Raw genomic sequence first — 16,095 nt, 5'->3', positions numbered from 1 at the left:
ATAATAATAATAATAATAATAATAATAATAATAAAAAAGTTTCTTGAGCAGCAAATCGGCATATTATAATGATTTCTGAAGGATGTGACACTGAAGACTGGAGTAATGATGCTGAAAATACAGCTTTGATCACAGGAATAAATTACAGTTTAAAATATAATCAAATAGAAAACAGGTATTTTAAATAGTAAAAAACATATTTCACAATATTACTGCTTTTGCTGTATTTTGGATCAAATAAATGCAGGCTTGGTGAGCAGAAGAGACTAATTTAATAAACATTAAAAGTTCAAAAACTTTTGACTGGTAGTGTGTGTTGCATTGAAATTTATATTTTAAATTCGTCTAAATAATTTACTAAATAATTTCAAAAAACAAAATGAAAAAGAAACTTGTAAAATATATATTAGATTTAAGAATATACATATATTTTATGAAATAAGAATACATATTTATTTTTAAAAAAAATGCATTTCTCCTTCAGATAGCAACTTTTTGATTCTGTAACACTAGTATGATATAGTATAGTATTTCTCAGAAATGAAGAAGTAGAACACTGTAGTTGTTAATATATTAGACAAAACTGTTAAAGTAAATAAGGACAGAGAATAAGTGCTTCTTTGCTTCTGCGCTCAGGTGTTCTCAGCGCTGTCAAAATAAAAGTCTTGACAGTTATCGGCCAATGCAGTGAATTACAAAAATGCTGAATATTAGCCAATATAGACCAATTTGGAGTAGACGTCGACATTGTGGTGGCAGAAAAACACTGGGAACAAGTGGAGGGAAAGGGTAAAATCCATAGAATAAGAGAAAAAAAAATGTATTGTTGTACCTTTGGATGTCAGAATCGGAGTGCAAATCATTTTTATATAACACTGTCGTCAAAGACAGCATTTGAAGCTAAACGCAGACATTTAAAACGGATGGACTACGGATGAAAGCTGCTATGATTACCCTACTTTTAAGGCATCATAATCATAAGCTTCATAATATTCACATATGCAGTTCATAGGGGATATATTATATTAGCCCTACAGTTACAGCATGAAATAGCCTACTGTTTAAACCTATAACGTTTAACTATTTTATCTCACAATTCAGATTTTTTTTTTTGTTGTTGTTTCTCGCAAAAGCAAGTTTATATCTCCTAGTTCGGACTTTATGACTCAGTTTAACTCAAGTTTGTCAATTCTGAGAGAAAGTGTGTGATTATAAACTGAGCCGAGGGGAAAAAAAGAGAATGACGAGTTGATTGTGAATTGTGAAATATAATCTCGGAATTGCGAGAAAAAAGTCAGAATTTTAAAAATTATACTGACTCCAAGCTTTTGAATGGTAGAGTGTATAATGTTACAAAAGCTTTTTATTTCAGATAAATGCTGATCTTTAGATCTTTCTATTCATCAAAGAATCCTGAAAAAATGTAATCAACTGTTTTAAATATTAATAATGATAATAAATGTTTCTTGAGCAGTAAATTAGCATATTAGAATGATTTCTGAAGATCATGTGACACTGAAGACTGGAGTAATGATGCTGAAAATACAGCTTTGATCACAGGAATAAATTACAGTTTAAAATATAATCAAATAGAAAACAGGTATTTTAAATAGTAAAAAACATATTTCACAATATTACTGCTTTTGCTGTATTTTGGATCAAATAAATGCAGGCTTGGTGAGCAGAAGAGACTAATTTAATAAACATTAAAAGTTCAAAAACTTTTGACTGGTAGTGTGTGTTGCATTGAAATTTATATTTTAAATTCGTCTAAATAATTTACTAAATAATTTCAAAAAACAAAATGAAAAAGAAACTTGTAAAATATATATTAGATTTAAGAATATACATATATTTTATGAAATAAGAATACATATTTATTTTTAAAAAAAATGCATTTCTCCTTCAGATAGCAACTTTTTGATTCTGTAACACTAGTATGATATAGTATAGTATTTCTCAGAAATGAAGAAGTAGAACACTGTAGTTGTTAATATATTAGACAAAACTGTTAAAGTAAATAAGGACAGAGAATAAGTGCTTCTTTGCTTCTGCGCTCAGGTGTTCTCAGCGCTGTCAAAATAAAAGTCTTGACAGTTATCGGCCAATGCAGTGAATTACAAAAATGCTGAATATTAGCCAATATAGACCAATTTGGAGTAGACGTCGACATTGTGGTGGCAGAAAAACACTGGGAACAAGTGGAGGGAAAGGGTAAAATCCATAGAATAAGAGAAAAAAAAATGTATTGTTGTACCTTTGGATGTCAGAATCGGAGTGCAAATCATTTTTATATAACACTGTCGTCAAAGACAGCATTTGAAGCTAAACGCAGACATTTAAAACGGATGGACTACGGATGAAAGCTGCTATGATTACCCTACTTTTAAGGCATCATAATCATAAGCTTCATAATATTCACATATGCAGTTCATAGGGGATATATTATATTAGCCCTACAGTTACAGCATGAAATAGCCTACTGTTTAAACCTATAACGTTTAACTATTTTATCTCACAATTCAGATTTTTTTTTTTGTTGTTGTTTCTCGCAAAAGCAAGTTTATATCTCCTAGTTCGGACTTCATGACTCAGTTTAACTCAAGTTTGTCAATTCTGAGAGAAAGTGTGTGATTATAAACTGAGCCGAGGGGAAAAAAAGAGAATGACGAGTTGATTGTGAATTGTGAAATATAATCTCGGAATTGCGAGAAAAAAGTCAGAATTTTGAAATAAAAACTCGAAATTTCCTTTTTTTCCATGGCTTCCGTAGACTGCTACTTTAAAACTGTCATTTTCTGCCACCAGATATGCTCCGCCCATAAAAAATGTCATCACTTGTCACCAAATTGGTCCATATTTCACCCATGGCAATATATTTGTCAATCACTAGTCACTGAGTATTTGCTCGACAAAGCGCATGCTGCTTAAGTGATGAAATGAATGCTTTTGTCGCTGCTTTCTCATTTTAGTCATTAAATTAGTGAAGACCAGACAAACGTGATTATGGACAATAGTCATTGCATTTGCTGTGGGGTCACAGTCACAGCCACAGTCACGTCATGCCCCACAAACCATCTCTGATATTTTCTAACAATACAGAAAAGTGCATTTCCAGTTGATCGACAGGAGATCTCAGCAGTGACTCCCTCCCTCCCTCCAGATTGTTTTAGACTAATTATATCAGGGTTAACCAACTAATCGCTTGTTGGATGACTAGTCAACAATCCTTGCCCATGTGTGCTTTACGAGTCCTTTCAGTGACCTGTCCTTGGCTAGAATGATCTGCAATGTGGGCCAGGCTTTATGCTGATGGCTCTGTGAGACTAACACAAGTGTCAGCGTCTCTGTCTGTGTGTGACACATTAGGGAGGCGCTGCTGGCTGAGATGGGTGTGTCTGTGAAAGAGGATGGAGGAACAGTGGGTGTCTTCTCGCCCAAAAGAGTGAGTCAACTCATATTTATTTGTAGAGTGCGGATCACAATGCATGTTGTCAAAGCAGCTTTAGAGGAAGTGAAGGTGCGGTCACGCTTACTGTTGTCGTATGTTCACATCATTTCAGTAGGAATTCGCACGATTGGGAATTTCACATGAGGCTGAAAGATTTCCATCAGATTTAAGTTGGAAGGTTTGACTCACTGAGCAACAGGAAGCTGCTTGGTTTAAAACTATCTTCTGTGTCAGCTGTGCTTCATGTATCAGTGTTGACAATACATAATCGACCTTTTTTGCCCATTAAATTTTCCTAAAGTGACCACACCTTATGATTTCTACACATAGCGGCCCTTTCACACAGAATGCGTTTTTCGTTCCACTGTGCTACTTTTCCATTGTTTTCTTATGTGAATGTGCAAGATGGTTGTGTTTGACCATTGCATTTGTGTCTTTTGCAGCATCTCGTGCATGTCAAGGCTTCTCAAACGTCTCAAGACCTTGCATTTTTTCCCCATTCCACTGCCCACGTCTCTCATTTTTCAAAGCAAAAACACATTCTGTGTGAATAGCCCCATACTCACTATCCTAGCTCTTAATGAGCCCGATTAGGTCCAAAATGCATGAGTTTAAGCATGAGTTTTTTCCTCAGACGCCCCACCTGGTGAATCTGAACGAGGATCCTCTGATGTCAGAGTGTCTGATCTATTACATTAAAGATGGAGTCACCAGGTGAGCAGTGAGTTTCTGAAGGAGTGGTCAGTTTCGTCTTAGCGGTCAGTTTATAAAGGAGCTGCATTGCGTCTTCTGCAGTGAAGTCAATGAGAATAACGAGGGTGAGAGTGATCGCGTGACATTTGTTGCATTCACTTTGTTTCACACAAATGTAAAGGCAACGTTACAAAAGATTTCTGTGCTTTGAGTAGCATCAAATAAACCTGAAAACAATGCATCATGGTTTCCACAAAAATATGAAGCAGCTCAACTGTGTTCAACATTGATAATAATCAGAAATGTTTCTTGAGCAGCAAATCAGCATATTAGAACGATTTCTGAAGATCATGTGACACTGAAGACAGGAGTAATGATGCTGAAAATACAGCTGCGCATCACATTTTAGCTGATATTCACATAGAAAACAGCTATTTTAAATTATAATAATACTTCACAGTATTACTGTATTTACTGTATTTTTGATCAAATAAATGCAGCTTCGGTCAGCATATAAGAGAGTTATTTCAAAAACATTAAAAAGAAATCTTACTGACACCAAACTTCAACCAAAGTTTATGTGTCAAAAATCATGTAATCGATCAACAATCATATGTAGACCTGTATTTTGCTACATCAGCAAATTATTTTCTGGACATGAGAATGACAAAGCACTTATCTTCCTATGCGTATGGGTCTGTGTTCAGGTTATAGTCTCGGAAAATGTAAAAATGAAATGACCAGAAAACCAGATGGTCTGATCAGCCTTTTAGACCTGCTAGAAATCATGTGAAACCTGTTGTTGTTTTTTCCTCAGCAGGCTTCCCTTGCTAATATCTTCTTTCTCTTTGAACCCTCTCTCTCAGACTGCAGGATCTGGAGAATCAGTACCGCAAAGAGAAGGAGGAGGCCGACCAGATACTGGAACAGCAGAGACTGGTAAGAAAAGACACTGATTTCTACAAAACGCTGCTGCTGTTTGAAATCACTGAAACAAACACGCCCCTACCTAAAAAGGCTGGGTAAAAAATATATATTTCTCGATTTTAATCGATTCTCATTTTTAGGAAATGATATCGACTCTTAAATCCCAAGAATCGATTAGTCTCACCTGTCAAGATAATGAACGGAACATTGTAGCGCCTCCCATCCAATACAGTGCAATAAGCTTTGCGATTTGTTACTTTTGAAATGAAACAAAGTCTCAGATTTCGAATTCTGTCCATTTTATTACAATATTTAAATATTAGATTCCGTTTTGGCGCTGTTTGATGTGGAGTGACAGATCGCTGTGAACTGATCATCTCCTCCGCTTTAACAGCAGTTACAGCATGAAATAAACACGAATGAACATCCGAAGGTGTTAAAAGAAAGAGTACGACTTACTTAAGAGTACAACTCATGTAATCGCTCAATCAGTGTTTCAAACGTGGAAAGACGATAATAGCTTGTAAACAATCTGTCACGTAACATCACATTTACTACAGAAAAACACATTCAGTGACCATGAACTATGTCAGCTAGAAAAATTAACTCTAGAGAGGAGCATTTTGCTTAATATGCACCATATAACATATTCATTATAAATTTTTTTTGTTTATGTTTGAATAAATCCGTCAGGTTTTTGTGACAGCCACCATTTAAATGTTTATATTTCAAAAAAACTAATTGGAGTAGAAAAATAATTATGTAATTTAAAGTTAATTTAATATTACAAAAACTTTGAGTTTATTTTAAGTGTTTGTATACAAATCAGCAAATTTCAACCTTCCATATTATTGACTCTCAGGTATATTTTACAGCATTAGTTGAGAGATTATTTTTTTTCCTTGAGAAAATTTGCCATGTCCTGTTCCTGATATATATCCAAAATAATCGATATTGAATTCGGAATCGAATTGCAAGCTTGTGAAGGATAATCGAATCGAATTGTGTAATTTGTGTCAAACCCAGCCCTAGATCACACCCTATCTTAATAGCCCCGCCCCCAAAGTGCTGTGCAACACTGGCACCTCCCCCATCATGAGTGGACACGCCCCTTACAGCTGATTGGCTACAAGTAGTACATAGTTTTGGTGCTCCGTCCAAAACACAGTGAGTGTGGATCACACTCACTGATCCACTTTCAACAGCGTTTCTCAGAAATCACTTACTGCGTCTTTAATAAACACTCTTCATGATTTCAGAAGTCACAATTTGATTCCAAAATTATTCCATCTCATTTTTTAATTGAACTGATTATTCTGCCAAAACAAAATGCTGTTACTACCCATATTGTCTCCTAAACTGTCTTGTGATTGAAATTTAGAAAATTTTAAAACATTAACCAACATTATTTACCTGTTAATAACCGTTAAGTGTTAAGCCATGACTGAATTATCTGATCATGTGATACGAGAAAACAAGCGATCAAATAGGCATTACAAAAGCCAGATTTTTTCTTTTTTTCAACAAGTCTCTGACAGATGACACAAAACAGGATAGACATGAGCACTTGTGTTTTATTTTAATACCTAAATGAAAAACAGTAAACTTTCAGATGTTTCTAATGTTACAGACATCAATTTAGAATGGGTAGCTTGCGTGCACAGTTAACATATGAAGCACTAATATAGACCTGTTTAACCAAGGCGAAATAAAATTTGTCTATCCACAAATTGAGTTGGGCTGTCTTAGGATGAGTTCACCGATTTTCAACCAGCTCTCTATTGGTACAGTGTACAGTGCGTGCATAATTATTAGGCACGTTGATATTCTAATCATATTTTTTTTTCCAAGCACATTTGACCAATTCCAAACCACATCAATCTTAATAACTACTATTAATTTTATATTTGATCATTTATAAGTGATATATAATTGTCCATGATGGCTGGAAGTGAAAAACTCCTTATATTCAGGTGTGCATAATTATTAGGCATGTTTTCTTTTACAGATAAAATGAGGCAAAAAAGAGATTTAACTCAGACTAAAAGTCAAAAATTATTAAATGGCCATGAGAAGGATGCAATACTAGAATTTATAATTGATTTTTTATAAAAGATTTTTTAGCCTATAAAAAAATCTGTCTTAGTGTCAAAAACTTGCGCATTTAATTAGTTTCCTAGATAGAATGGTTTAGAATTGTTTCTACAACATTGTACATTATACCTTTTCTTTGTTTTAATGTGAATGTTTTGTAATACTGCAAGATCCTTTGAGTCTCTGAATTCCAGGACGAGCTTGGCATCATGCTAACATCAAACTCTATTGTGAGCTGAGTCTCCCGTGTGCTTTGTGTGAGGAGTGTTTTTGTGTGGTCTGCAGATTGCTGCCTATGTAGAGCGCTCCAGATCAGTCCGTTAAGAGCTCCCGTGACAGTCAGGATGTTGTTGCCATAGAAGCTACAGCAAAGGCAGCTCTCTGGGCTTTAGAAGCAAGCTAATGTGTCTTTCTGTCTCTCTGTGTGTAGTATGCAGACTCAGACAGCGGTGATGACTCAGATAAGCGGTCCTGTGAGGAGAGCTGGAGACTCATCTCCTCTCTAAGAGAGAAATTACCAGCCAACAAGGTCAGACACACACTCACACACACACACACACTCACACAGATACACACACACACTCACTCACTCACACACCACACACTCACTCTCACTCTCACACACACACACACACACACACACTCACTCTCTCATACACACACACACACACACTCTCTCTCACACACACTCACATGCACACACACGCACATGCTCACACACACACACTCACACACACACACTCACACACACAATGTGTAAATATTCAAATAGAATGCAGTTATTTTAAATAGCAAAAATATTTCTCAATATTACTGCTTTTGCTGTATTTTGGAACAAATAAATGCAGGCTTGGTGAGCAGAAGAAAATTCTTTAAAAAACATTAAAAATCTTACTGTTCAAAAACTTTTGACTGGTAGTGTATATATGCAGTATATGAGTATTGTGTTTTTGTGATTTTAAAATTCAGTTTTGAAAGCTCATCTTGAGACACCTGCATTCTGTTCCATTCTGTTTCACTTCATGTAGCTGTTTCTGTACTGTTAATTTCTGACAGGAAGTAAGTCTTCTGTTCTTGCTGATTGTTTGCAGATGCAGTCTATCGTGAAGAAGTGTGGTCTGCCCAGCAGTGGGAAGAGGAGGGAGCCGCTGCGTGTGTATCAGATCCCCCAGCGCCGCCGCGTACCCGCCACCCAGGAGTCCAAACACAGACTCAGCTTGGAGGAGCTTCGCACGCAGGCTGTTAAAGAGATCTGCTATGAGGTGCCTCACTGTGTTCAAGAGAAGATCTGAAATGGGAAATACAGGCACTGTTTTAATTCATGTCAGAGTAGATTTAGCCTCAGATGGGTCACAGACTGCCTAATGCATATGTGACCCTGGAGCACAAAAGCAGTCTTAAGTCGCTGGGGTATATTTGTAGCAATAGCCAAAAATACATTGTATGGGTCAAAATTATTGATTTTTCTTTTATGCCAAAAATCATTAGGATATTAAGTAAAGATCATGTTCCATGAAGATATTTTGTAAATTTCCTACCGTAAATAGATCAGATTTTTCTTTTATGCCAAAAGTCATTAGGATATTTAGTAAAGATCATGTTCCATGAAGATATTTTGTAAATTTCCTACCGTAAATATATCAAAACTTAATTCTTGATTAGTAATATGCATTGCTAAGAACTTCATTTGGACACCTTTAAAGGCGGTTTTCTCAATATTTAGATTTTTTTGCACCCTCAGATTCCAGATTTTCAAATAGTTGTATCCAAATAAATGGCCAAATAAATCCTATCCTAACAAACCATACATCAATGGAAAGCTTATTTATTCAGCTTTCAGATGATGTATAAATCTCAATTTTGGAAAATTGACCCTTATGACTGGTTTTGTGGTCCAGGGTCACATATTACACACAGAACAACAAGAGCTTTCTCAGATCGGCAAGCACCAATTTGATTGGCTATGCACTGATCATACAATATATTAATGTCTAGCTTACATGAGCAGTAGTTTACAATAACAGGAGGATATGTTTATATTTCTCCTCTTAAGGTGGCGCTTGGAGACTTTAAACACACTCGGCAAGAGATCGAGGCCTTGGCCATTGTCAGGATGAAGGAGTTTTGTCGGACATACGGCCAAAAAGACCCTCAGGAGAGAGAGAGCTGGAAAAGTGTGGCCAAGGACGTATGTGAGACGGTGGGCATCGGAGAAGAGGAAGGAGACGGGGAGGAAAGAACGACGACAGCAGCTGGAGGAGGAGCGAGCGAGCGAGGAAAGACAGATATGGGAGAGCTCAAAGCTCATATCGACAAGCTGACTGATATACTGCAGGAAGTCAAGTTGCAGAATAATATGAAGGATGAGGAGATCCAATCGCTGAGGGACCGCATGGTGAAGATGGAGAAGATATTCCCAGTCGAAGATCAGGTAACACTCGTATATCTAGAAACCAGCACAAACTGTAGCCACATTTCTCCCCAGTCCGTTCACTAAGAGTATGATGCATGTTGCAAACAAAACTGGCAAGTGCGAGCTGAAAATCTGATTGACTCACCTTATGCAACATCCAAGACTGCATTTAGACTGCAAGACTTAAGTGCACAGATCCGATCTGATTTTTCGGCCCGTCTGTTTACATTCACTTTAGACACGACTGGTATCCGATATCTGTGTTTACATTAATTCCTGTCCAAAAGGATTGCCTGCAGTGATCGCTTTACTGTGCACATGGTGGACCCTCGGGTTCTGAATGGCTGTGCTATTAAAATTATTTATATAATTCACGTCGAGTTGCGATTATTTGCCAGCATGGACAACGGCTGGCATGGATGTTTTGCAGCACAAAATCTCACCGAACGGATAAATAACGGAAAATAATAATAAATAATTTTCATTTGTTAGGCTATTTTACCTACAGCTCTTTAGAGGTAGAATTCTTTAGTGAAATAAAGTAGCGCCAAGATGATATTTATTGAAATGAATTAACGAGTGAGAGAGTGTGAAGCTCGCGAACAAGTCAAGCTTGTTGGTTTAATTGCAAAAACTTTATCACCTCATTGCTGAGAAATATAATGTAGCTTTTAGCTATTGTATTTATAAAATTCACAGGGCAGGGGTTGAAAACCAGCTGCTGAATGTACAATTTCTTACCTATATAAAGTTTTAATCTCAATAAAATGCGAGCGCATACAGCACACCGGCATTAAAACACAATCTTTATGTGCAAACGTGTGACCCTCGCATTGGGAGCTCTGCGGGGAATCAGATGTGTGTGTTTAGACATAAGTCGGATATCCAGATATCGGATATGTATCTGATTTAAAATCACATTTGGAGGTGGCTCAGGCGAAAAAATCAGATCTCGTGCGGATTTTTGTGCTTACATGTGTGCAACAAATTCTGCAAAATCAGATGTTTTGTGCCAGTGTAAACGCAGCCCAAGTCTCATCTGTTTGTGTGGTATCGGTTATTTCCGATAAACCTGCTCGTATCTTTGGTTTTGAGACTTTAGTGTTTGCAACTTTACAGATCTTCTTTATGCACCAAGAGCTTGTAACACTCCAAAGACAAAAGGAAAAATTGAAATTGCGTCATATGACCCCTTTAAAAAGAAAACCTGTGCTCCAAAGTCAAAACTGACACTACTGACTTTCTATTATTAGACAGTTTTGCTTGTGGAATAAATCATCACTGATAGAGGAAGAAAGGCATGATGTCAAGTAGTGGTCGACCACTTTATTGCCAAGGCATTTTTTTTCAATTACCGATAAACTGATAAACTTTTCTGTTTGGCCGCTAAATGTCAGTAGTTTTATTTTGAAAGTGCTGAGAGTTTTATTTTGATAGCACTAGGGTTGCAAAGGGGTGGAAAATTTTCGGTAAATTTCCAGAAACTTTCCAAAAATCCCTGGAATATTCCCCAAAATCCTGGTATATACTGGAATTTTTCCACCTTTTTGCAACCCTAGATAGCACTGAGAATGCCACAGCTTGAGCGCAGACGCACAGAATTGATAAAAAGAAAGTAAAGAGTATATAAAAGGTATTATAGCTTTATAAATTTGCAAAAATACTATAAAAGGGTCATAAAATCAAGTTTCTAAAATATAAAATATAAATGTTTATTTTGCAAGTTTATTTTTTTCAAATCACTTATTTAGTAAATTATGTAAAATAAATATAAATTTCATTTTCATCTTTAAATCAATGGTATGATGTGATATTTATACTGGCCGTTGCCAACCCTGCAGTCAGCCATCAAAACAAATCTGTATTGGTCAACCATTAATGTAATGCATTTCTTTTTTTCTTTTTTTCTTTTTTTGTTCAATTTATGTGACCCTGGAGCACAAAAGCAGTCTTAAGTCGCTGGGGTATATTTGTAGCAATAGCCAACAATACATTGTATGGGTCAATATTATTGATTTTTCTTTTATGCCAAAAATCATTAGGATATTAAGTAAAGATCATGTTCCATGAAGATATTTTGTAAATTTCCTACCGTAAATATATCAAAACTTAATTTTTGATTAGTAATATGCATTGCTAAGAACTTCATTTGAACAACTTTAAAGATGATTTTCTCAATATTTAGATTTTTTTGCACCCTCAGATTCCAGATTTTCAAATAGTTGTATCTCAGCCAAATATTGTCCTATCCTAACAAACCATACATCAATGGAAATATTATTTATTCAGCTTTCAATTTCGAAAAATTGACCCTTATGACTGGTTTTGTGGTCCAGGGTCACATATAGTTGTGAAGGTTTTTTTGAAACTGTATAAATTCAATAATACATGACGGTTTTCCACCTTCTGACTGAAACTCTCCATTTTAAGGCCTTTAGGACTTGAGTGTAAAAGCCCACTATTATGATGGCCTGGCATCTGTCTAAATGATTATGGTCTCTTTGATCTTGCTTGTGAAACTCTTTTCAAAACTCAAGAATTCTTCCAAAAAGATGTAGTCCATGCAATTAAAGGTGAATTTCATAAATATAAGGAGAGAGGGCTCTGAGAGGATTGAAGTTAGAGTTCAGTCTGACATTATTACTTACACATTAGATGTACTTATGTAACTTACTTCAGATTTCCAGGCTCTGGAGATCGTATTTCTCTTGGTTCTTGGCTCATTTTGGCGCAGATATGACTGATTCAGTGAATTGTTAATTGGAGACTCACTCGTGAGTGTTTCACTGAATCAGTGAGTTGGCTTTTTGTTGTGTGTGATTTGTGAACTGATTCTAGTTTCATGGAAAAAGATGATTGTTCGTCTTTCACGAACATCACATCATGTGTGCAGAGCAGGTCGTGATTTTGATATAATGAGAAACAATATGTTTTGATGAAACATAACGGAGTAAAAAGTAAGATTTGATGCTTTGGAATGTAGTAAAGTAAAGGTTTCCCAATACTCTGGTAAAGTACATATACCTGAAAATGGACTGAAGTACAGTAACAAAGTAAAAATACTGGTAATAGTTTATATTAAGGTGTAGTTACTTGTTACATGTACTTAATATAGTAATAACACTAAATTATGCATAATTACAAGCAACTAAACCTAAACCGAACCCACACCTTAACCTGTAGTAAGTAGGGTTGTTATAGTTAACTAAAACTAAAACCATTTTAAAAAATAACAAAAATTGTTACATGAAATAAAATGTTACCAGAAATAAAATAGTAAAAATGTAAACTTTTATTTCAGCTAGTTGATAAAGCAACACGTCTCATTTTCTACGTGTACTAAAATTGAAATAAAAATTTATAAAAATAGAGGCATTTTTAAAATAACAAAAACTAATAAAAAGGACAAAAACACACCAAAATTACTAAAACGTTATCTAAAATTAAAATGAAAGCCGAAAATATAAAAAAATCTTACTCAAAATATCATCGAAAACTGTAATAGTACTTAAATAACACTAGTAGTAAGCATGTTTAGTTAATATTACATATTAATATTTGTGTAATTACACTTTATTTTAAGGTGTCCTTGTTCCAGTGTAATTATACATTTAAGTACTGAGTAATATTAATTAACTACATGTACTTACTATATGGTTAGGGTTAGGATTAGGGTTACTTGCATGTAATTATGCATAATTAATTGTTATTACACTAGTAAGTACATGTAACATAAAGTGTTACCAAATAAAGTTTATAAAACGGAGAGTTCCGGTGCTTGATTCTGATTGGCTGAGCCGCGTTCGAAGCTGTTGTAAATTACTCTACAAACATACACCTTTGTTTACGTTTGTGTGTTGTTGGAACCACAACTGTTCCAACCACTTTGTTGGAACCACAACTGTTTCTGAGGAGCTACATTGTTTGGTGGAAGAATACTGTTTTTATTAATATCATTAAACTTTATTTGCTCTGTTTTATTTTGTGAAACCTTACTACGTATATGGAATAACCGTTTTATAAAAGCAATAAGCCCCGTGAAGCCGTGGTTTACAGTGAATTTATAACAGCTAAGGGGGTTTTAGCTGTTATAAATTCACTGTAAACCACGGCTTCTTGGGGCTTATTGCTTTAGTAACCAAAACACTCAATACAGATTACTTTGTGCACCTTTTAAGCCAATGTAAAGATTTCCGTGCAATCTATATTTCAGGGAGACGACGATGACATCGGCTTGGATGGGGTCAGAGGTGACGAGCCGCCAGCTCAAGTCGACAGATGCGACGAGGATTCTGGCTACCAGCGGGGTCGCCATCGCTGGCAGTACCCAGAGAAATATCACAACCCTAAGCGTCGCAAAGGAGCCGGCAATCAGCCAATCAACGCCCTCTACTCGGCGCCTCCCTCGGGACACTCTCAGAACAACCCGTTCAGTACGGCATCGTCTCGATTCTCAAATCCGTCTTTCTGTTCTCAGACCTCTCGCCACCCCAATGGGCCTTTCATGCCAGGCACGGGACGCTTCTTGCCACCTCATGAGAGGAAGCTACAGTTCCCCTTTAAGAATAATTCTCAGCACCGAGGCTTCATCTGGGGTCCGTCATCAGGGGGTGAAAGGGGAAAGGACCCTTCCACTCAGTCCAGTACGGATTTGATTCATACTTTCCACTCATCCCCCTCACCAAACAAAGGCCAGTGGCCAAACAGCCAGCAGTGGCGCAATCACGGGAACAGAGGCTACAACAACTGTGGGAACAGGCAACGATCCAGAAACAGGGGACGGAATCCATTCGATGGATATTTAACCAATGAACAGGCTGGAAATGCTGAGCGTAAAGACGGTGGCTCGGTCCAGCACAAGCAGGGTAGAGCGCGCTACACCTGGTACAATCCCAGCTTCGCTTCAGACCAGTCTGTTGGAGACGGATTCCAGCACAGCTACAACCAAAGCAGACAAGGTGTCTACAAACACCCCAACTCACACTACCAGCACATCCCTCCAGAGATGACCCAGCGTGGGTCTGAAGGCAATCCCAATCCACCATCCATCCCAGACTGCAGTATGGAGACCTGATTTAATCTGCGGAGACCTGGGAGCCATAACACTCTGATTCTCTTGTGCACAGTTCTCGCATGGGGCTCCTAGAAACCTCAGACCTCAGATATACGGTGTTTTGGCTTGTTGTGGAAGGATGCTGGGAGAAACTCCTTGTGCAATAAGTGCAATAACGCCTTCATGTTTGAAATGAGACTATTTTATGCAACTGAGTTTTTATGTACATATTGCAGTTTCATACCTACACCTACAGTGCTTTATGAGTGATGTTTTTCTGTGCGCACATGTTCAGATGAAGTTCTTAGCAATGCATATTACTAATCAAAAATTAAGTTTTGATATATTTACGGTAGGACATTTACAAAACATCTTCATGGAACATGATCTTTACTTAATATCCTAATGATTTTTGGCATAAAAGAAAAATGTATAATTTTGACCCATACAATGTATTGTTGGCTATTGCTACAAATATACCCCAGCGACTTAAAACTGCTTTTGTGCTCCAGGGTCACATATATTATTCAGATGTGTATATATATCTAGACGTGGGTTATAAATTGGAAGGGTATGTATTTGCAAGAGAATTGAGCTCCTTTTAACGCACAGTGCACAGTTCTGGCCTGATAAGTGTTCGGCCTATAGAGATTTCTGATGATTTTACATTGTGCCTGCTGAAAAGCCAAAGATCTTAGATTTAGTCGCCATCAGGCTCATAACTGCTTCGGATGCCATTTTTATAGTTGACATTTTTCTCCTTTTTTATCTTGGCATTCGTGTTCTTTTATTCTTGCATCCCGAGGGGCGTGTGTTTCATGAATTGTGTTGTTTGGAGGTAAAAAAAAAAAAAAAAGATTCATGATCCTAAAACAGCTAAGGGCAAACAATCAGGGAGCCAAATGCACTACTTGTACAACTACTTCTGTGTTCTGCTCAGTAAAGCTCGGGAGTTTCCGGTTAGGGTTTAGTGCACCTACATACAGACAGATTATTACTATGTTTTTTTGTTTTTTTAAGCAATTAGTCATATTCTCTGCGTTAACATGAAATATCTTCACTCAACCTGCTGAAATGTTCCTATGAATATATTTCTCTTCCAAATATGCATTCTGAATAACAAATAAATATATTTCCCCACTAACCTGCCACAGTCCAACGCTTGTCTTCACATTTTTCTCTTACTGATCATATTTCATACCTGTTGAAATTACAGTTCCCCTTCAGGAACTCGAGCTGCGTCGAGATCGCTTTGGGAACGCCCTTGCGTGACCGCGTTCTGAAGCACGTGTCAAATCCGTCCAATGGAGCAGCGAGACGTCACGAGCGGGGTGACGTCAGCACCAGAAAGTATAAAAGCGCATCCGGCCGGGCGCAAACCAGCTTCTGCTCTTCAGTAGCGCTCTGTGTATGTGTCTGTCTATTTACTGTTGTCTGTCCGCACAAGCACTCATATATATATAA

At 36.8% G+C, this 16,095-nt stretch overlaps 1 protein-coding gene across 1 annotated transcript in view; it reads left to right on the top strand.

Moving 5' to 3' along the window:
- The window catches only part of LOC107752255 (kinesin-like protein KIF1C), a 43,887-nt gene extending 28,973 nt beyond the window's left edge, over positions 1 to 14,914 (top strand). The window contains exons 14-20 of the mRNA XM_016568184.1: positions 3,370 to 3,445; positions 4,086 to 4,165; positions 5,011 to 5,083; positions 7,596 to 7,694; positions 8,257 to 8,427; positions 9,219 to 9,596; positions 13,792 to 14,914. Coding sequence (XP_016423670.1) covers positions 3,370 to 3,445; positions 4,086 to 4,165; positions 5,011 to 5,083; positions 7,596 to 7,694; positions 8,257 to 8,427; positions 9,219 to 9,596; positions 13,792 to 14,652 — 1,738 coding nt within the window. The 3' untranslated portion in view covers positions 14,653 to 14,914. The remainder of the gene's footprint in view (positions 1 to 3,369; positions 3,446 to 4,085; positions 4,166 to 5,010; positions 5,084 to 7,595; positions 7,695 to 8,256; positions 8,428 to 9,218; positions 9,597 to 13,791) is intronic.
- Positions 14,915 to 16,095: the final 1,181 nt, after the last annotated feature.

The sequence above is a fragment of the Sinocyclocheilus rhinocerous genome, unplaced genomic scaffold (assembly GCF_001515625.1).
Source record: "Sinocyclocheilus rhinocerous isolate Xijiao unplaced genomic scaffold, SAMN03320098_v1.1 scaffold1915, whole genome shotgun sequence".
In the NCBI taxonomy this organism is placed as follows: Eukaryota; Metazoa; Chordata; class Actinopteri; order Cypriniformes; family Cyprinidae; genus Sinocyclocheilus; species Sinocyclocheilus rhinocerous.
This window is presented reverse-complemented; position numbering and strand designations above follow the sequence as displayed.